The 22,686-nt window shown below is 44.2% G+C and overlaps 1 protein-coding gene across 6 annotated transcripts in view; it reads right to left on the bottom strand.

Moving 5' to 3' along the window:
* TPCN1 (two pore segment channel 1) overlaps positions 1-22,686 on the bottom strand; it is a 49,489-nt gene that overhangs the window by 16,831 nt on the left and 9,972 nt on the right. For 2 of the 6 annotated variants that reach the window (XM_030024911.2, XM_030024917.2), the window contains 10 exons: positions 10,910-11,034; positions 8,179-8,355; positions 6,694-6,807; positions 6,304-6,434; positions 5,631-5,719; positions 4,992-5,026; positions 4,305-4,363; positions 3,409-3,508; positions 2,319-2,435; positions 1,217-1,341 (listed from right to left, as the gene is read on the bottom strand). In XM_030024911.2, the coding sequence (XP_029880771.1) occupies positions 1,217-1,341; positions 2,319-2,435; positions 3,409-3,508; positions 4,305-4,363; positions 4,992-5,026; positions 5,631-5,719; positions 6,304-6,434; positions 6,694-6,807; positions 8,179-8,355; positions 10,910-11,034 (1,072 nt within the window). Of the gene's footprint in view, positions 1-1,216; positions 1,342-2,318; positions 2,436-3,408; positions 3,509-4,304; positions 4,364-4,991; positions 5,027-5,630; positions 5,720-6,303; positions 6,435-6,693; positions 6,808-8,178; positions 8,356-10,909; positions 11,035-13,378; positions 14,101-14,422; positions 14,819-15,169; positions 15,235-15,837; positions 17,125-22,686 lie in introns of those variants that run through there. The other 4 variants (XM_030024916.2, XM_030024915.2, XM_041126046.1 and 1 more) reach the window with 4 other exon arrangements.

Raw genomic sequence — 22,686 nt, 5'->3', positions numbered from 1 at the left:
ATCATCAGTAGAGAGTCCCTGGAAGTTATTAACTCCTTATTAGAACTGCAACCACAGCTGATATAACTCAACACTGACCTCTTGCCAGTCTGGCCAAAGGTTACTGACTGACAATAGCCAGAACAGGGTGCAAAGCCTACCTTCCTTCTGTAATGCTACAGCCCTTAGAGGAAACTCTGACTCTCCTGAACTCCAGAATTTTACCACTGAGAGGAAAGACCTGAGGCTTAGATAATAAACTCCAAGGGACAGAGATTGTACTGCTCTTCATGAAGAAGTCTTGGACTGTCTTAATTACTTGTACAGTCCTTTTCTAACGACTTTGCACATTTTCTTTTCAAGGTAACAATGAAATTTGAAAAAGGACATGAAAGCAAAGAAACTCATAAAACGTAAGTACCTGTCTAGGTGCTCAAGGTCAGGCCTGTAACAGCTTTAGGTATCTGAAAGTGAGGATGCTGAACTTTTCAGACTCTTACTGGTGTCATCAGGTGCCTAAATTTAAAAACTCAGTCTTTCTCCCTATGCCATTTTCAACACTTCTTTGTGGCACTTGACTTTAAGGAGAAGGATCAGCACCTGTTTCATGGGAGACTCACTCCAAGCCTGTCTGTGGCCAGAACAAAGGAAAAAGAAGAGGAGGTCTCCTGCTGTAATTTCTTCTACTTCCATGCTGGCTGGAGTTAGCTGCACCCACCCACCAGAATGGTAATTCTCTGCCTCATAACACAGAGGATGACAGTCCTGAAAGCACCAGCAGAACCAGATTTTAATTAACAAAACCCTGGGGGACACAGCCAGCTGCTGGAAAAAAAAAAAAAAAAAAAAACCAAAACAAAAAACTTGTTAAGCTGTGAGGCTGCACTGTGTGAAGAAATGCTCCTTGCAGGCTCTAATGCTGTTCCTTAATTTCTCGCTCCTCTGTTCTGGCAGGGGAGGTGGAAAATAGAGGCTGCTGGTGGCTGCCAGCAGATCGCTGTATCCACAAGAGGGCATGCAGGAACTCCATCACCTCTGAAGAAAAACCTCAGCTCTCAGGGTACCCACACCTCCAAGCTCCCTGCTTCCCAGACAAATCCTTTCAATCACGTAACTCTATTCCCACATCCCAGACAAGTTTCCTTCCATAAACCCAGCCATCCTCTCTGAAGTACAGCCTAGCTTCAGAGAGTGAAGCAACCTCCCTGCTCTGGGTGCAGCAGTAAGACCATCCTACCTGACTAAAGAAGTATTGCTTTGATTCAGTGCTTTGAAAGTGAGATATCGCTCTCTGGCACACATCCGAGGCTTGTAAAACCGCAACAGCCCTTCAAAGTGCTTGAAGGAAATTCCAGACGGCCTCTAGAAACAAGGGAATGTTGTCATAAGCAGCGACATCAGGCAGAAGCACATAGAGGCTAGCGTATTTAATTCTCACTCTGGATTTGTTTTAAGCAGGATTTCTACATTATCGTAAGATGCCATTATAACTAAGCCCCAAAAGTACTCTAAGCTATTACTTTAACGTACTGAGCTTATCCCAGAGCACGGAGATCAGAAAGCTCTCCTGGCAGTCGGTCCCTCCAGCAAATGCAGAGCTGTTCCCTGTTGCCCTATCATGTGAAAATTGTCCAACCAGACACCCCAAGCAACAGAGTTCAAGCACTCTTCTTGCAAAAATTAGTAGAGAGCCTAACAGATCCCATTACTGGCACTTTATTAAGACTACCAGCTATTCCTCAGGAACTGTTCATACAATGAAAGTGCCCTAAACATGAACTAATCTACTAGAAGTGGGTTAGTTATTTTGGGGCCTTATTTCTCTTCCTGCCCCACAAGTTAAGCAAGAAATCAACCCTCTCCCCCAGTGCTCTGTCCCTGTAAAGAGTTGTTTGTAGGTGAATTACTTCTGTTTCTACACCATTTACTCATGCAGTATCTAGCAACTGTACTGTACATTCACAGGTATAACCCACCCCTCTTCTAAGTACTGGTGCTTGAGAAGCAAGTCCTCACGTGACCCACACTGAATCAGAGAGAAATCAATGATTGCATGCTCTCCAGAACAAACTTCACTCATTTTATCAAGACACTTCCATAACCTCACATGGGTCTGAAATTCAGACTACTTTGCGTTTTCTCCAGAAACAGATATAAACAAGTTACACAATGAAAAAACAGTAGCCCTTGGCGAGTATGGTTACAGTCAACAGACATAAATCAACTTTTCTGGAACATGCTCTTTAAACACTCCAGACCACTTGTGTTCTTAAAACACTGCTGACCTCCCCTCCTGCCGCACCCCAGGCTGTTCTCAGCCTCCCTGCAGGGCCCTGTACCTGTTTGGTGATCAGCAAGCGGTAGGCATGCTGTATGGCTGTGCGCTTGTGCAGCAGCAAGGACTTAAACTTCCTTTTCTCGATGTCATTGAAAGTGTCGAACACAACAGCGAGAAGCTGCAGAGAGAAGACAGGAGAGATCCGTATACTCTATGGCTACCTGAGCCAGTGCTTCTTGAACAGTCAGGAACATCCAGAGGCAAGGAGAGGCACTGCCTGCAGGAGGAATTTACTAAGCGCTACACTGACTGAGGCAGAATGTAGTCAGCAAGGGCCCATTGGCCATACGGGATCCCACAAAAGGATCGCCAAGCACGCTGCACACTAGTGGTTTTAAGAGCTAAGACTAAACCCCACACATGCCAACAGAAAACAGTATCACAAGGTTTGTTAAAATGCCCTGATCTCTTCCTGGAAAGTGGGTTTTGAGGGCTGCTTTCTGGACTTAGCCTTCTACGGGAGCTTTGGCAAACACATGTCAAAACTAACCCTCCATCTAGGACAGCAGCAGCGAAATCCAAGCCCACTATAAGCATCAAATCACTCACCTTGAGCTGTAGAATTCCTCAACTCCTTTGACAAGCCCTTTTCCACCGCTCACATCCTCACCTGAGCTGGTCTTGGCCCTGCCTAGATGCTGCGAGAAGCAACGCCAGCACAGCAGCCATGCTCTCACACTGCAGTTATCAGCACTCTTCAAGTCCTGCCACACTTAGTAATTCCATCTCCTTCAAACTGATTTACAAAGTATTTCAGGCAAGCCCAGATAATAAAATGCCATTTTACGATAAATAATTAAGACAGAAAAGGACAATAAATTTCATGCAACTGAGTATGTCACTCCAAGCATGATATTAATGTGAGAGAAGTTGAAAGATATTCGTATCATTCTGTTTCCTGTGATTTAGTTCAACTCCTTGTGGTTAAACTTTAAAAGACTCCTATGTGTAGCAAAGCTGCCATTTCTAGAAGTATTCTGCCAAAGGGTCTCAGATTATTACAGAGCACTCTTGGGAATGGGGAAACTCTGCTGGGCAATGAGCTCCAAAGTCAGGCAGAGAGAAGTCAAGTGCTTCAACAAGAAACTCACCAAGTTCATGATGAAGTACAGCTCAATGGAGAGATACACTATGAAGAAGACACAGGACCAGGGGTTCCGGGCATAAGATGGCATCATCACGTCAGGGAAACTGCATCCAAAAAAGACACAAGTTTAGGCACCAAAAATCTCATGTTACACTTCCCACTACAAAGGCAAGAGGCACAGGACATGGGTGTGTGTGTAAACTCACATCCAAAGATCTGCACATTTCTGCAAAATGCGTGGTTGCTCATGACACAGAAGTTTGTGCCTAGCAACGAGCAGCAAGAACATGGAGGCATGATGAAAAAGATAAATATGAAAAGCACATTCCTTGCACATCCGGAAAACCAAATGGTCAAAGGGGATTTGTAACATGGCTAAGGGTTGTGCTTTGATACTTAGCAATACAGCCTTGGTGTAAGAGTGTTACAACCTAAGATTTATTCCATCCTGTGCTAATTTCCTAATCCTCAGAGCTCTCCCTGACAGCAGATCAATATTTACCCACTGTTGTTATCCCCCTTTCCTAGCAGATAGGTGAACCGAAGCAGAGGAATAGGAAGCTACTTCACAACAGCAAACTGTCGACTGACAAAAGAGCACAAATAGAAACTTTCCCTTCTTGGACCAAGGCCTAATAAAGCCGTTTCCCCCCCTTATTGCCCTCACAGCGATGAAGTGGCCTGAGTCACTCAGAGATAACTCTGCATCTGAGGTCACAGTGTCCTAAAACAAAATGAAGTACCAGTTCTTCCCATGCAGGCTGACCCAGGAAACCTCTCTCTCATGCAGAGGAAAGGGGTCACATTTGGAGACAGAGCATTTCTGCAAATAAACTCTTGGCTCTGCTAGACTTCTCTGGGGACAAGGGGAAAGACTGAGCTAGAAAAGCATGAACTTACTTTGAAGTGGTCAAAAGCACGAAGAGATTCACGAGGCTGTTCTCTAAGGTATTGAAGTACTGAAAGAAAAAACTCCCATGACAAAACGCAAGCAGAATTTCATAGTGACATTTCGTTCAAAAAACAAAACAACCAGCCCACCCACCCACTTGAATACAGGCACTTCTACAAGTCCCTGATGCCTCCCCTAGGGAAAGGGCACTTCAGCCTTAATCCTTTTTAAAGGTCCCTTAGAGATGGCATGTGAAGAGTTAAAACAATCAAAAGCTCACCTACACATTCTTCTAGTAGTAACTCCTAGCAAGCTACAGCCTCGGCAGCAGCAGGAACTAGTGGCTGCTACTCTGACAGCCACAGTCTGAGGTGGCCGAGCTTTCACCCAGATACCTTCCTCCCCTGGGGAGAGTGGCAGGTGGCTCGTTTGACGGAATTAAGACACCAAGAACAAGGAACAACTATGGGAATGTTCCCTTTGGGACATCCTGTCTTTGAGGAAGTTCTCTGCACCGTCTTCCTTCCCAGCAGGGGGTAAACCAGGGTAACACTGCCAAGCAGCCTCTGACCAGCTAGCATCTGGCCTCCCAGGCCACCACGCAGGAATAAGCTACATCTACACAGTAACGTTTGATTCTTAAGCTGGTCAAAATGGGACTCAAGCTTCAGTTCAAAAAAATCAGCGATACTCACCGGATCTGAGTGGTTGGGAGAAAACAAGTAAAAACCTAGAGAAGCGGCAGAGAAGGCAGAGGAGGAGAGAAGAAAGGGGGAAAGTACAAACAAAAATAAAGTCTGTTTAATGTCAAGCAGCAGAGTGGTGAGTCTGCTCCCAAAAAGAAGGTCACACTAAGAGTAACCCCTCTCTGACACCATGAAAAGTATCTGGAAGGGCTTCTCCATACAGATTTGCCAATATGCGTCATCGGTATTTCACCGAATCTTTCAGAAAACAAGCTTTCTGGGGATGGTTTGAGTCTAGGACTGTAGTAGGTACACTACAGACACATGCATTCGTGGGAACATAGATTAAACTTACAAGACTGAGGAATAGTTGATGGAAACAGAACTTGGAAACCACAAACACACACACCACAGACTATCCTCTGGAAGAGGTCAAAAGGACCTTTGTCTCAAAATCAAATACCCAGCTTCTAGATTTTTTTGATCTTTAATTCTGCCTTCCAGATGACAGCAGATGAAATGGGATAAATGGAAGATCCTGGCAGGACTCTGAATCTGATCACCTTTATAGTCATCCAGGCTGTTGGTGTTGCTTTTGGACAGTAACTGGTTAAGAGCATCACTTCACCTTCCATAAATACAACTCACCCAGGATGGCAAAAATCACCATGAAGAAAAGCAGGAGGAGAAGAATGTCAATAAATGGTGGGAGGGACTGGAAGATCTGTCGCAGATTTCTGAAAAATAAGAAAACATTAATGAACAAAAACTTGCATGTTTTCTCCTCTGGGTTGGCAGGGAAAAAAACCCAACAACACACCATACTTGAGGACTTTCTTCCCACTCCCTCCAAGGATTAAAAGTAGAAAGCTAGGTAAATTAAGATTGTTTCCAAGCTACCTATCTGTCCTTTGCAGTCAGCTCTCAGGTACTGCCAACAATACTAATGTCACCCTGTCAACTCACCTTCTCCAGACTAAAGTCTAGCTCTGCGATTCATTGTGCAGTTTACAGGCAAACCTAGGAGCCAGAAACAGCACAGCCACGTTCTCGCGTTGTGCTCTCTGAGGTAGTTTATACCTCTGAGGACGGTACACATAACCACTGTGTACCGTGATCACATCCAAAGCTAGTATCTATGAAATTTCCCTACATAGGAAAGACACTAGGTACACTTCAGTCGCAATTACAAAAGATCTCTGAGATCTGAAATGCCCATGAAAGACACTTATTTTCTTGAGATGCCTGCAGGATCAGAGTGCTTTTCCTCCACCCTAGTCGCAAGCATGACAGCAGAAAACCCAGCCAGCTGACCACTCACCTTCTGACGGCACCACAGTAACGGCAGTCCACCAAGAAGATACAGCGCAGAGCTCTCGTTATCCGGACGTGTGAGGTTTGGCGTACCAACACCACGATGGCCTCTATGAACTGTACAAACAGCACGCAGGTCTGCAAAACAGGGGTTTAATGAGAGGCACAGCTGCAGTCTCATTTTGGGAAAGGCAAAGCTCTCACTGACCACCCATTTATTTGGACTCTTTAAGGATGGGAGGTGTCCCAGGCAGCTTGGAGATCTCACATGAATCATTTGGCAGCTGGGACACACGGTTAAGTCATCTCTGCTACAGTACAGGGCAATATTTAATCTGGTTCTTTGGTTCCCGAAGATGCTGAAGGAGAAACACTGACAATCATACAGACAACTTACCTTTACCATAGTCCTTTTGTGCCTGATAAAGGTTTGGAAGCCCAGCCACCTCATCTTCATTGAGAGTTCAAAGACTACCACAATTAACGCAAACAGCTCCAGGGTTGCATGGACCTGTTACAATACAGCAAAGCTTAAACCAGTGCTTCTGATTACAAACAGCAGCACATCAGAGGCCACACTTCTGCCCTTCCTTTTTCAAGAAGCATGTGGGTTTGACAACAGTCTGAGCACAGCTCTGTGACATGCAGGAAAGCCCAAGGCCACTCTTAAATCTAGCATAGCACTGTTTTTCAAAGTTTCTATACGTATTGCTTTGTGCTTTTATTAAAGCCTGTACAATTTTCCCCTAACCAGTATCAGCCCAGAATTTCCTGAAATCCACATCCCTTTTGGACTTGAATAACACATCAAAAAAAAGTATCGATACATTTGAAACAAAAGGGCAAGACACCAGCAATCAGGAATTTGAGCAGAAACACTTTTAAAAGATTGAGACTGTAATTTTCTTAGTGAAATGCAGGAAGGAGAGCTGTGGGGCAGAGAGAATTTACATAGAGAAGGCTTTTCTCTTGAACCAGACATTCTGGATAACCACAGACAGGGTCCTGATCAAGCTCTGGAACAGAACACTGCTTTTGGCAGTGCTGAAGAACCCCTTCCCTGTCAGAAGATGCAAAATGCACCACGAAGACAACACCAGCATTTTCTTACAACCTCAGCTTTAGTCACAGCTCAAAACCCAAACTGAGTTATGCAGCCCTGACTCATTTTGAGGAACACTTTGACCTGAGGGTTGTCAAGGCTGTTCTACACCCCTGGCATGGTCCTAGGGTGCCATTAACAGCTCCAGAAGCAGATGCAGATTCTCCCACCAGCAACAGCAGCTCCTAGCACTGTGCCTGACAGCAGTACCTCATGAAGCGGTTGTGGACCAACAACAGTACACATCAGTTTGTGTATGCCTTCTCTCAACCTAAATTTTGCGAAGGTTAGATGTAAAACTTCAAGTCACTCACACACACACACTAAAAAGAGTCCTCACAACACTGGGAGGAGAGGACGGGAGAAGGTTTAGCAGCCTGTCCCAGGCTGAGATCTGTTTGTGTTCTAGGAACCAGTGGTGGTGCTGGGTTAACGGCACCAACCCTGACAATGACTTTAAAACCACCCCATCAAAGCACACAGATTCTTGAGTTACCTCAAGGAAAAGCAAAAACCACACACTTCTCTAACAGTTACAAAATTTAAGAACTGCACAAATTGGTAACATGAAATATGTCGCTTTCATTGTGGTCTATGCACATCAGATGGAGAAAGGATGTTTTTGCTAGTTGACATATCTGCTGTCAACCAATTTACAGAACAAGGCCAGGTGTTTTTTCCTACTACTACTACCTTCTTCCTCCATGCTTAGCCTTCTTTTTCCTCTTACCCACCACTGCAAAACAGGCGGACTTCTTCATTTTGCCCCAAAGTACTTACAAAGATGCCAAGACGGAGCATAGGAACAGCTGGTGCCTCGCAGAGAGACAGCAACAGGAGAAGCAGTGCTGTGCTCAGCTCCATTAGGTAGAAAAGGTGATTGTGTGCAAAGAGGTAGGCAGCAAGTGCTTTGGCATTTTTGGGGTGAGTGAAGAACTTATCATTATTTTCTCCTTCCTAAGGCAGTAGGAATAAAGAAGAGAATAGCATTAGTGACTCTTGGTACTATAACAGAGCTTTCCACATGAAGAATGCAGACTTTTATAAGGATTAGATACAATTCCCAACAGACTATTCCCACTTCACAGCCTGACATTGATCTGTTTATTGAGGAATGAACTCCACACACATGGGACATCTCCTTCTGTTCATAAGCATATTTCAGTAATGAAACTCATTAATATCCACAAACTCCTGCTTCAGAAACCCTTGAGCCTTTTCAAAATAAGGAAGAGTGCTGAAAGAGTTTATAAAGGTAGGCAAAGAAACTTTAGTCAACATCCCAACATAAACACAGCACTTCATTTACTTGCAACCACTTCCACATGTTTACAGACTCATTTGATTAAACTTCTCCAGGACAGAACACGAAAACACACAGATAAGCTCCAGGGCACCTGGCTGACAGTTGCTCCTCCTTATCTTGGCCTTGCAAAATATCTGGGAGAAAACACTGGAGCACACACAGTGTTTTCTCCTTCAGGAATGTGAGAAGACAGACTCCATGAAAAATTAACAAGTCTCTATGCTGATTTGTCATTCCCTTTTAACTAGAAAGCTTAATTAACATTAAAAGGTCAGATACTCCATCTTAACAGTTTGCCTACAACTGATTTTTAAACAGCTACATCATTACTATTTTTACCTCTAGAACAAAACTTAGTTTGGGGAGAATTTAGAGGTTTTTCATGCAGAACCACTCAACAGCTTCTCTTTCTTGAGTCAATAGTTTAAGCAAGGGAGCCTTTGTCACTCACAGGAAACTTGCTGCCTCTTGGAAGTAGTCATAAGAGATCATTTTTTCCCAGCTGGGACATACAGATGCACAATAAGTTTGGGTTTTTTTTTTTTTTCAAATTAACATATTTCCAGGTAAGCAATTACTCTAAGGACAGTAAGTTATTACTATCAAAGCGGAATAACTGTGATTGCAAATGGATAACAAGGTCAGGAAACAGGATCTCCTTTAAGAAGTGAAGCATTCTTGAGACTAATTCAGAAGAGGGTTTCAAATGTTTCTCATTTACTCGTCTCACAAGCAGGCTTACATTCTGTTTAAGAACAAACAAACACTGCCCGGTCAGTGAGCCAGATTGCGAGCAGGACAAAACCCAGCAGCAAGCTCCATAAAACGCAAGCCCCCCCACTCAAAGAGAATGCTAGCTTAGATCAGCAGGGCATTCTTATTCATGCCTGACAAAACACACTTGCAGAATGAAAAATAATCTAAATTCTGCCTCTTGGTAGACAAGCAATTCAAAACGTTGCTGGACAGCAAAGTCCTCTTATTCAGATAAGACACTCTTGCCTGCAGCTACTGGTTCAAATAAACAATCTGCATGCTCTTTAAGTTATGTCTACTTCAAGGACACTGTCATCATGACCATTGTTCAAAGCAGCAGCAAGAATAATCTGCATCTGAAGGGCCAAGCCTGCTGCGTACATTACCATCAGACACTGCAGCAACTCAATGACCCTTTGCAGAGCATCTCCAATAATCATGAGTTTAAACAAAAGCCTGGGAGGGGCTGGAGCTACCATTATATTGTCAGTGCTGCTCTAGCACATGACAAAGCTGAAGTATTACCAAGGTTCAAGCCTAGTCAGTTTTAAAATGTCAGAGAAGCAATACTTCTCAGTCCTGTGGGGTAGGAGCAGGGAGGAACAAATGGTTTCAATCACCTTGCAGTGGCTTAAGCAAAAAACCTAACTGGGTCCAAAGCATCTCAAGCTGCAATGCAGAGCCTTTGAAAGGGAACAAAGAGAAGGAGGAAGGAAGGACAGTAAGGGAACCAGCAACAATTTCAGACTGGACAGCTCTGAGAGAAGCTCAGTTTTGGTAGCTAATTCATCACACCAGACTCTACAGCAATCTTAAAAATATTATACCATTGTTGGAGTAATGATGGTGTTTCCTGTGACTGGAGCATGGGTGGGGTTTGTTTGTTTGTTTGTTGTTTTTTCTTTTAAAACATGATAAATTTCACTCATGGGCTGATCCTAATCTCAGTATGCTTTCTTCCTGGAGAAATCAAGACCTCTACCTTCTCTTGTGTCTTACATGACCTGAAGGGCTTGACTGATGCTAAACAAACATCCCAGGACCACCCACCAAATCTGTGGCCAAGGCAGGATTAGGACCTGCACTTCCAGAACACGAGATGTCTCCAGGAGAGCACTGACCATTCACTCCTGAAGAGATGAAATGACAAGTTATGGAAATCTCCATGGCAAGGTGGCAGAACTGAACACATGCTGAAGCCCTCAACTACTACAGTCCTTGACACTGGGAGAGATGGGAGAGGATGGGTAGCTTGTTCTGTTGCTCCCAAATGACTTGCCAGAGCCCATCTGAAGGTGCTTCCAGCATCAACCTGCTCTTTAAGCAGATTCCTTTGCAAAGCACCAAATTTTTACCATCAAAACAGAAGCTCTTTGTTTCTTATAATCAAGAACTACCGTAGTTTCAGAAGTCCATTTTTCACACAATACACCAAACAGCAGGGCTCACCTGGAGGTAGATTGCTGCCTCTTGGTAGTTCATTTCCCAGTTGTGTCGGGCAGAGCTTTGCTGCGCGCAGCAGTCTCCCGCAGCAGGGCTGGATGCATCATTAATAACGTCATAGCTACCTCCATCTGCATCAGTACAATAAGAGAAAAATTGATTTACAATTAGGCGAACTGAGATTGATCAGGAGGCATGCAAACTAGCCAGGCACTGGGACCAGAGACAAGTATCAAGAGGTGGCAGAGTACCCAGGAAACTGGCAGCTTGTACACAGATAAATTGACTCTTCCCATGTAGGAGCTTTTAAGAGACACACTCAAACTCAGCACTTCAACACAGGAATGCTCCCAGAAGATCATCAAAGGAGACAGCATCCTATTTAATGCTATAAGCAGGTCTCCTGGCTCAGGAGATCTGTGCTGTCATGTTCGTAGCATACTATCAGCAGTCATAAACTATAAACAGGCAGCTAACAGCTAGAAGTCTCCAAGGATGTCCAACCCACAAAATAAAAGCGGGCTTGCTAAAGGAACACTGCCTTTTCACATTTAATGGTAGGAGAAACCACAGAAGAACAGAGTACAGGACTACCACTGGCAAGTCTCAGCATAGAAGCTGCATAGTACACTAATAGCAGCAGTCAGTATTTTTAGTAGAAAGCCTCATTTTTCAGAGCTCTCCAGAGTCATTAAACAATGCATCTTTGCAACACTCCCTTTGATGCAGATAAGTACCAATATCCCTCTGATGAAAACAAACAGCAAGATTAATTTTCTGTTCATATCCCATAGACTGATACTGAAACTTCTAAGAGCGTGTCTTTCTCACCAGTAAAGCACTATAAAACAATGCTTTACTGAACATTTGTACCAGATTTCATAACTAAAGATTTCATTTAAAAGAATACAATTCAATTGCAAAAAGCAACTCCCAAGCATAGCAACACATACTAGTGCCCTTCCCATGGAAGAGCTACGCAGGGCACATACATAAACTCCATAATATTTGCCATTTTTTGCATTCAGCAGCCTCAGTGCTATTAAGACACATGAAAAACATGCATGAAGACAAGTATTGTTCAAAAAGGGAATGTCACTTGGTTTCTTCTTCTGGGACTGGAATTTTTATTTTGCACCTTTGACAAAGAATACTGAGCAGAGACCCCACAGAAGTGAGACCTGCTTAGGGCCACACATGAAACCTGTGGCAGAGCTGACCACGCACTCAGTTCTGCAGAGTTTCAATCATTACCCAAACCACATGGTTGCTCTTGCTCTCAGTGGAGACTTCCCTCCTCCAGTGCCTCATGTTCCCAAAGAGGGTACACGTAAAATTGATCTTGCCAGTGCAAAAGTGCTGATTTCCCTCTTTTTATGAGCACTGAAGCTGTGATGCGGTAGCTTGTTCTCTCTGACTTACAAGAAGTTATGAGAGGGAAAAAATTACAATGAGGTTTTTTCCTCTGTCGTGACACCATGCTGAAGATTTGCTGCATCTCTTTGCTATGACAAAATAATCCTTATTGAATTACTGACTCAGTCTTTCTAGAACACCCTCCGGAGTGGAGAAAGAGTCCATGCCAAAAACTCTGCACCCACCAAGGGAAATGGCACCACTTGCTGCTGGCAGAAAGGCAGGCAGTGGGAAGAAACCAGAAACCCCTTCCCCAATGCAGAGCCACAGCTGCCTTTTCCACCCTCAAATCAAATTAAGATAACATTTATCTGGGATTTGTGAAGACTTTTCAGATTGCTGACAATCCTGCAGCATTTAAGCCTATTCCTCTTCGTTGCTTCCCCCGTACCCTTAAAATACCACTCAAAATCTGGACAAATGTTTGAATGAGGCTGATTCCTCCCCCACACTGCTTTTACACTTTGAATGAGCATGGTTCTTGAAAAAATGGAATAACAGAGATTTTATTTATCCACAGAACTGGATGGCAGTCTTCTAGGTTTGTTTGCCTTTTAACTAAAAGATTACACCAATATGCAAAAATCAGAAGCTTTATATTGTGAGCTCTAAGAAGTTCTTAAATGTTATTTACAAAGCTTTTCCTGTATGTGTGTTTCAAAGAGACAGACTCCCTCAAACTGCGGCCTGATAGCAAAAACCTTTTTGCATTTAATGCTTAACAGAGTTGCAGAAGGAGCACATCTTCATCAGAACCTGGACTCACTGCTGAAGTTCTTTACTGCGCAGAAGACAAGTATTTTCCAATCCTCATTCCCATTCTAAGAGGTCGTTTGCTGCCAGAGGAAACACACTGCAGCCCCATCCTGCCTGCCTTCCCCTCTGCGAGGCACTAAACTGGGTCACAGTAGAGGCAGAGCACAAAGTGGCCTTCAGCCCCCAGCCTCAAAGACCTCAAGCAATACCACAGACAGGCGCAGAGCTGTCAAACACCCCCAGACTTTGCTGAGGCGCACAAGTGACTGGGACATCGGAGCAGAGAGTGCAACCTCTTCCTACCACGCATAACCTGCCGTCTGAAGATGCCCAGGGCCATATGTGCCATCCACGATGTTACACGGACAGCTCTACAGCACGTCACCCACAGCTCCTTCATTATCTGGTAGCTGGGGTGAGGCTGCAGGATGCCTGGCTCAAACCATGAACAACTGTGAAGGCACTAACAGGAGCTGGAGTTTCAGGCCTTTCCAGAACTTACCATCAAAACACAGCAAGCGTTCAGAGAAAATCTGAGTGTGATTCATCTCACACAGTTCGGGGGATATTGAAAAAGCACAGAATCAATACCTTGACTGCACTAGCTCTTCTGGGGAAGAGGGACATATTAAGCAGGTTGCTTACAATATTACCGTGTTGTTGGAGCATTACAGTATATACGAAATTTAAGTACATCAAAACTTACTGTGGTCAAATCAGCAAAGGTTTGTAGCATTAAACAAAACACCAAAACAATGTACCCTACCAAAACATGCTAAAACTATCTTTAATGCTGAAGTAGTTCTTTCACAAAGACCAACCTCTCTTTGAAAAGGATCAACACTAGGAAAAGATACACCACAGTAAAAAAACAGGACCCCTCTCTGTGTTTCACACAGAGGACTTGCAGCTGAAACAGAGGAGATGTCCCAGTGAGATCAAGGTTGCGAATACAAAACAGCACTCAAAGATGCAAATCAGAAACAAAAAATAACTCCAGAAACCAAGATGTTTTCCTCCTGTCTAAACCAGACATCATCTTTCTAGGCACAGACAACAGAAAATGTACTGGTGAAGTGTTCCGGTGGGGAGCTGCATTTTGTGGATCAGCTCCTTCCCCATCAGGTACCAGAAGGTTGATCTAGCATCCCTGAGGCAACAGCATCATCTGGGTAATAAATAATAATAAAAATAATAATAAATTTGAAAAGCAACCCTCTGACTGTTTGTTTGGCAGCCCTCCAGCTAGCTAATTTCCTCAGCTGCTCCCATGATAACAATGACACAGACTAATGCAACCTCCGCTCCGCTCAGCTCGTGCTGCCGAACATCCCCAACGGCATTTACCATTAGTATTGAGCTCAATGAGATAGGAGGATCTCTCCACAGGACTCCCGTAATCCTCGAAGTAGATGGCAGGCGGCTCTCTCCACTGCATGACAGCCGCCGTGTCGGGAAGCGGGCACGCTTGTGTTCGGAGTTGGGGAGAGGGAGACAAGTCAGATCTGAAGTTCCTCCCTCCCTCTCCTCCGAAAGCCGACCCTCAATTTTGCAGCTTCCTCAAGGGAAAGCCACGCACAAAAGATTTTCCTCTGCTCTCTGCAGAACTAAACGTTTTCTCCCCTCCCCTCTGAGGAAGGTGGCTCAGACTTCAGTTAAATCGTTTCCCTATCACTGTCCTAGGGGCAGAATGTTTCTAAGTGCAAGTTGTTGGAAGGCTTAGCTGCGGGACAAAGAGCTTTTAAGCATGAGTGTGGTGGTAAAGCAAGACTTCATGTGCCATGCTCTCTTATTTTGGCATATAGCAGAATTTGCTCCCCAGTGAACATGAACAACTAATGGGAAAGGAGTCAAAGTGCTGACTAGTCACAGCAAGGAGTCTTCCCCCGCCCCCAGCAAAAAAAGAAAACAGATATTTGTGAAGTTCACAGTACAAGGGGCATGAAAAAGTAAGACGAACTGAGCTGTTCACAGATGGCAAAGCTTCCTTCCACACTTCTGTAACTTATCCCAGACGTTCACTGAAAAGGGAGAGAGGGAGGGGAAAAAAAGAAAAGTGAAAAAAAGAAAAAGCAAAACCAGCTGGCTGCTTACACAAGGCATCCGGAACGATACTGCCGGGACTCCAACATTTCCATTCAGTGCAGCAGAGCATGCTCCTGTGTAAATAGTTTCCATATGTCATCATTACAATAAAAAACAAAAAAACAAAAAACAAAGAAAGAGAAAGAGCATAAACTTTCCAGAGCCCAAACCTCTCCCTTTGCAAAACAAATGCCCTGCTTAGGGGAAGGAAAAACTCTCCATTGGCTGAGAACACAAACAAACTCCTCTCATTCAGAGTTGCTCATGTGGCCACAGGGGATCTTGAGGGCAGAGCCAAGAGGGGAATAAGGGACAGAAAACGTTCACGGGAACAAGGGATAAATCACCCTTCCCAGCCAGGCTATTACATGTCAAATTCAGACTTTCATTGTTTGATCTTTAGTGTCTGCATTTGTTTTAATAAGTAATAATAATAATTTTAAAAATCCAACAAACTAGTAACCTCCTACAAATTCAAAGAGTTATAAACAAACTCTACAGGGTAGCTCTTACATTTGCCTCAGAGCTCCCCCAGTCTGGCTCTCATTAGCCTGTTTGCCAGATGTTCTGCTTTCTAGCTAGCACACACTTTTTATGGTGTTACACTGAAACAGACTGAGATGCCTCTAATTAGCTCCTCCACTGACTCCAAAGCCATGTGCCTTTACCAGACTTACCAGGGCTTTCTCCTAAAAGGTTGAGGAAGGTCTTGATGGAGCTGCTAGTTGCCATCCTGTCCAGATAATGCTATTTTAGCAAGCATACCTCTGATGACAGAACTCTGCAAACTGTGTGGAAGGCAGGGCAAGTGACATAATTCAGCAAAAATATTCTTATAGTTAAATCCGTCATTCATACTGCTACATATCATGTGTGTAGTCAATGTAAGACAGCAATATGTAAGTTACTCATCTAATGAGTTGCGTGTGCAAGTAAAATTTCTCTTGATAGCTGAAAAAAGAAATGCCAAGGACACCTGACTTCGGAGACAGGATGCATCTTCATTCACATTGCCTTACACGGTTCCTGCAAGTGGATTCACCAAACAGAGCAGCAAGAGAAAAAAGTAAGCAAGGCGTTACCTCCCGCAGTCGGGAAAGGTCAAGCTGTCCAGGGCACGTGCTCCAGGCAGCTCCAGTAACCGTCTCGGACAACCGGAGGTGTGCCAGCTGATAAACACTCCACAGTGCACCAGCCACCAGGCCACAGAAGAGGAGAAGGACAGGGAAAGAGAAGGCCAAATTGTCAGTTAACCATCAGATTCCTTCTTAATTAAATACAATCTGGTACCAATTTTGTCCTTTCTTTCCTTCTTGCAACCTTGTTTGTAAGAACCGCTGTCTTGCATTTACCCCTACCCTTATAGTCATTATTTCTGCTCTTGAAAGAGGCACGAACCCTGTTAGGGAACACACTTCCAGCTCTGTTTTCTCACAGGAGCAGTGTCTTTTTCCATTGGAGCTAGACACACTTCCAGGAGCGCAGGCTGTCCAAGGCAAATGTGACTTCCTGGAGTTTACACGTTTGCTGCAAGGGTCAACGCAGATGCGCAACCTGAACTTACCAGCACGAGGATGTCGCTGGCAGGCTCCAATCCCTTTGCAAGTAGTAAAAAGGGCACAAAGCAGTCTGTGATTCACTCAGTTGCAGTCCCTTATCGCAACGACTGCTGCACCATTTAACTGGAGCCATTTATTTTCAGGCTTTGCTGCATTCTTCACTGCCACACCACTACTGTTTCTTATACCATCCATCTTGACTGTATTCATATCTAATTACCCAAACTCAGCTAGTCACAGAGCTCAAGCTTTCAGTTTAAAAGAAACATAACCAGGCATCCAGCAACACTGAACATGTGCCCAGGGAAGAAGACAGATCCTAGGAGCATCAGAGCTGCCCGTGGGGTTCCCGGACCTCCTGACCTCACATACAAGACCTGTCCCAGTGCGGGTCACCGTGCTGGCTAAAGCTGCTGGCTCCCTCAGTGACTCTGCTCCCTGAGGCTGCAGTGAGGACGAACAAGGCTGCAAAAGGAGGATGGCATTTGCTTGTCAAAACCAACCAGAGACACTTCTCTCTCATGGAAAGCCCTAATCAGCTGAACTGCATGGCGTGCCCACTACGAAAGATGCAACTCCATGGAAAAAAAAAAAAAAAAAAAAAAGGAAATTAAGTAGATGGCTACCCTTCCCCAACACAAGCTGAACAGGTACCTTCCATCCCAAAGCCAAGATTTTAGCAGTACTATATAACACAATCCAGGCAAAGCCCAGAAGCAGCTCTGGCCACGAAACAGCACGATCCTCAAATGTCAAGTATGTTGGAGTTGTACCAGCACCAACAATGGCATTTTCCCTTCCAAGTGCTTACATGCCATGTAGCTTCACCTCCAGAGGATTTATCTTCTCTCCCTGCTCCAATGCGGTTGATAAGAAACTGCTCCTTTTCTTTTCAAGTGCTGAGGCATGAACATGCGTGCATTTGTCTCTTCAAGGCCAGACTCACCTACCCGGGAGAAAAAAAGCTGGAAGCCGCCTGGAAAGCACAGCTGGTTTGGCACTTGGCCACACATCTCAGAGGTAAGAGAGACAGAGAGTGAAATCACTGCCTTTAGTGCCTGACTGCCAGTTCAGCGCTGTGCCAACAGGAGCATCGCAGGACTGATCTTTGCAGCCCAAAATATCCTAGCACTTGTCCTGTTTTCAGGGGGTGTTATGGGAAGGAATTTAACAGCCACGAGGAAGTCTAAACAATTTACTATCATTTTGTTGCCTAGGAAAAACAAGGCACCTCCAACAGAGTGCAGTGCCAAGCCCTTCTGTTGCAAGAGAAATAATATACTTCTGAATATTTCAAGTCAGCGTAACTGAGTCATGCTCTTCCTTAGAGGCGACGGCACAGCAGAAACATATGCAAAGGCCTCGGGGCTCTTTGTCTTACTATATTCTCACAGCACTCGCTTGCTGTGAAGCTCAAGAAATAAAGTCACTTCAGCTTCCTATTTAACACAGAAAAGTTTTTTTAAAAATATGGATGTTGCCACTTCCTGTTAGTGGTACGAGGTGACTGAAGTCTACCGTCCTCACCTTTATTCGAGACTCCAGTGAGTTCCTACAGCATCAACATGAGCTCACTTCATGCTATCATCCACCACACTACAGGGAGCTGAATCCACATGAAAGATGAGCAGATGTCCCTCAGCATGGTAAGCCACTTTTTATATATTATTGCCTCATCAATTGTGCTGCCTATCTGCTTATATTGAAGACTACTTAAGCCCTGCATTGTTTAATTAGAGGACCATTGTATCCTTGCTAACATCTGCACTGCACACATGTAAAAACCCTGATGCACAAGCTAAACACAATGACAGAAGAGCTAAAGCATGGTAGGAAATTGTTTTGTCTCTGCAGAAGCCATGCCTCCAGCTAGCTCTTGCTCGGAGTGGGTCAGAGCCTGTATTTAGTTAACCGTTCGCTCTGCGGCTCACTAACTGTTCAAAACGAGGGATGAGCTATGACGATTCACTCGGACATTTACTTCCTGCACCACCCTGCTGGGGACAAAAAGACACATTTGTAAGGAAGAAGAAAAAAAGAAAAACAGTAAAAGGCTTCTAAGAAAATAAGGATGAGGATAATTTTACCTACTACACCAGCCAAGATCGGTTGGTTGGAGATCCTCACCTGTGCAGTTTACTGCCTTGTCTCTTCAGGGCACGTGCTCTCCTCTGATCTCAACCCTGAGTCACTCTGGACTTCATTTTTTTTCCTCTTGCAATGTTATGTGGGAAGTTTTGACCAGAAAATGATTAATCACTGGACAATTTTCACTCCTGAATAAGTAGCAGCAAGAGGGAGAAGGACAGATCCCTCTCTTTTGGGATGTTTGAGATCCACAATTAGGCTAGCGAGAGGCTTCAGCGGCTGAAGATGAACTGATGGATGCTTTGTCACCCTCAGAGAGGCCACTTCGCCCTGACCCTTAAAAGCCTCCCATAGCTCACTAGTATGCCAGACCACACAGCTCAAAAGCTGTTGCAGCAGTCAACAGTGGGAGGATCACTCCTCGATTCACAGAGCTGCATCCTGCAAGAAAAACGTTACTTACCCCACTAGCTCTTGCTCCTCAGCTGTACCACCTTCCAGCTGCTCACGTAAACCACCACATGCCTAAGCCCTCTTCCACAAAGCTGCTTTCTGACAGATGTGTGACTAAATCCTCTTGCATGAGAAAGTCCTGAAATACCGTAAGGACAGCCAGAACCAGGCACTCCCACAATCTGAGACCGTGTAACACAGGAGTACCTGCTTCTTAACATAGCTGCAAAGTCAAAACCAAAGCATTTTTAATCAGTAAAACTCACATGAAAGGAAAGGCTGCATTAGGCAAATACAATTAAGAATCTCGCTTGTGTGTTAAGCCAAAATGCTGCCGGTTTCATATCCTTTATTTCTGATCTTAACGAATAAACCTCCATACCACAAAAAGGAGAAGTCAAAGCCACAACAGAAGGATCATCTACAACCTTACATTACCATCCTTTTAGCAACTAATATGCTCTATAATCGTCAGTCTGATCATATCACAGCAACAAAGGCTTTACAGACACAGAGATAAAATTATTCTGTAACTGGAATTAAATATCTGAACCATTGAGGGGCTCTGTGAAACAACTAATTTTGAATGGAAAAAACAATTGGAATAAAGTTTTTGCTGAACCCAACAACAATAAAAAAAGGGACAAGCTCTGCCTAAGGCTATGGCTCATGAGAGGCCAGACATGAGACACACACACTCACATTTATAATTCATAATTTTTGAGGAAGTAACAGAAAGGGAAAGAGACAATATCGGAATCCCTCAGATATAGCATTTCTTTAACACATCCTGTTAAATGAAGGAATTTCCTCTTTTTATTCCAAAAAGGGAAACCAATGCCTCGTGGTTTTAACATGTTAAAGATCTGCTTTAGTGTCAGTAACAACACAGCGTCAGCATTTTAAGAGCACGTTCCTCATTTCAATTCTCCAAAGCAGAGCCTTTGGATTTTCCTGATGCAGTTTGGAAAGACGTTTGATTAAGCTGCAATCTGGCCTTTTTAACGAAAGCAGTGTGCTGCCAGGTCCGACTGCCAGTTCCAGCCGCCAGCAGCTCTCCAGGGAAGTTGCAAAGTTAGCAGTGGGAAGCAGAGAGGAAGCACTTCCCTTATGTGAGAAACCAGTACTAGTTGGGGCAACAAACCTCCCGCACGGCCACCAGCGCTGGAGCTGGACTAGAATGGAGTAGGCAGTAATAAGGTACGTGCCATACTGACCTTTCTGCCCTAAAAGGAGAGGGATAGCAAGAAATTGAGATAAATTAAGTGAAGTAACAATACCGTAGCAAAACTCTAACATCTTACTATGACAGGCTGAGATCAATGAAAGTTATTTATTGTGGTACAGTAGTAAGAAGTAGGTAATTGCACTTCGTCGTGTTAGAACAAGACTCCGCTGCACCGGTTCTTTTGAAATACAACACTGCCACATCTCCTCTGCCTTGTCATTGAGTCTCAGCCAGGAAAGAGAAGCTGCCAACTTCAGAGGAAGATGCATGTAAAGGAATGGGGAAAACCCCAGCCTCTAATGCTGCGTAACTGCTCTCCATTAAGAAAAAAAAGACTTCTGCACATTTGGTAGAAACCGCTGCTGGCAGGAACTGAAGTGGTTACATGTAATGGCTGGAGAGGAAGGAAGGAGTTAAACCATTAGTCTGACATCTGCAAACCAGCTGCCAGAGGGCTTCCCCTCAAGTAAGTGGTCCTTACTTCAAGTCCTACAGTCCTCCTACAGAGCTGTATCTTCAGAAAATGGACAATTTTGACTTTGAAAGTCTTCCAGCACTGCAGAACTCCCTCCAACTCTTACGAAGTGATTACAAACATTAACCACACTGCAAATACATGCCTTATTCCTGGTCTAAATTTCCCCAGCTTCCACCAACAGACACAATTCCACTGCTACCCAGTTACTGCAGCTACCTTCAAGCCTCTTGGATCTTGGATGAGCTGGAACAAGGCCACTAGAAACACGCCAAGCATGAACACATCGATTACTCTAGAGCCAGCACGGATGGCAACATCACCTACCTACCTACTCTAATCATTATTCTTATTGGAACGACCAAGGAATACACTCACCATCTCACTGGACAAGTGTCCCACATGCTCACTTTCAGCTCAATTGCTCATGAAATCAGACTCAGCTCAGCCTCTCTGCTTGCCAAGGCAGCCCTCTCCACCCTTGCAGATGCATGACCCTACAGCTGGTCATAGCAGTACACATGTGGCTTGCCTGCATCCACCTTACTAAGTAGTTCTAATCACTAAGCTCCCCTCCACTACTCTTACTATGCCCTCAACCCATGGCATCTCCCAACTTGATCAGAAATTCCTTCCTTTTTTTTTTTTTTTTTTCCTTCCTTCCAGGTCAGAAAGAAATGTTGCAGTTGGCACAGGGACAAAATGTAACCCCTGTGAGAGCCTCTGCTAATAACATACCTATTCACTAACAAGTCCCTATAACCAGTTTGATTTTGAGACCCGTCCATCAGCCAGTTTGCAGAACCATTAGCTACACAGTGTTGATTCGTACTACTCACTTCCTCAATCAAAATGCCGCACAGATGCCAAAACAAATACCCTCTCAAAACACTGTCCGTCTATCTTGTAACCTCAAAAAATAAGTCAATGCATGACTTCGGGTTCATATGACGCTCACTTTTTCATAAAGCCACACTGATTGACATGAAAACCCATCCTTTAAATCCATATTTTAGAAGAGCTATTGCTGGTTTCCCATTATTTTGCCTGGAAACCTTGTTTGGCTGGCCGGCCTGCAATCTTCCGCCTGGTGCAAAATACCTTTGGGGTCTGGAAGAAAGTCACTATCACGGCAATATTCAGACTGCCTCAGCTGCAGCCTTAAGGAAGAATAAAAAGTCATCTGCTGATTTTTAAATGCCTACCTTTAGAATCAGCTGCTTTATCTCTACTTTATTTACTGCGGGAATGGAAGAATAGATCATACAATGACCAGGTCATCTGGCTTTTCAACAAATCCAGAATACATACAGTAGTTCTTGAGCCTCCCTGTAGTGTTATTGACCAGTGTTCAACCTTGAATTCCTAACAGGCCAGTATCACTTAACATGTCTTTTTATTTCTCAAGTCCTTTAGAGCACCTTTAACTCTGCTGACCACATTTCTCTTTGTGATTCTCCTCCACTCCCAGTTTCTATTTCTTCATTCACTATATAGCGGTGCAGCTGCTTTCATGTTAGCCAGCACAGGCATGTCTGTACTGTGACGTTTTGCTGTCTCTCCAACAGCTTTAAAGCTTCCATTAGCATTTTTCTTTTGTATGCATTTGTGCGCTCTCAAAGTATACGAATAATTTTCAATGTTTTGAAGTCTTCCCCTTTGCAACCACTAGAGATAAGGTCCTGCCACCAGCCTCGTATTTGAAAGGAAGGGGCTTTGCCTC

Source organism: Aquila chrysaetos, chromosome 9 (assembly GCF_900496995.4).
Source record: "Aquila chrysaetos chrysaetos chromosome 9, bAquChr1.4, whole genome shotgun sequence".
NCBI lineage: Eukaryota > Metazoa > Chordata > Aves > Accipitriformes > Accipitridae > Aquila > Aquila chrysaetos.
Note: the sequence above shows the minus strand (reverse complement) of the source record. Positions and strands in the feature narration are given on the sequence as shown.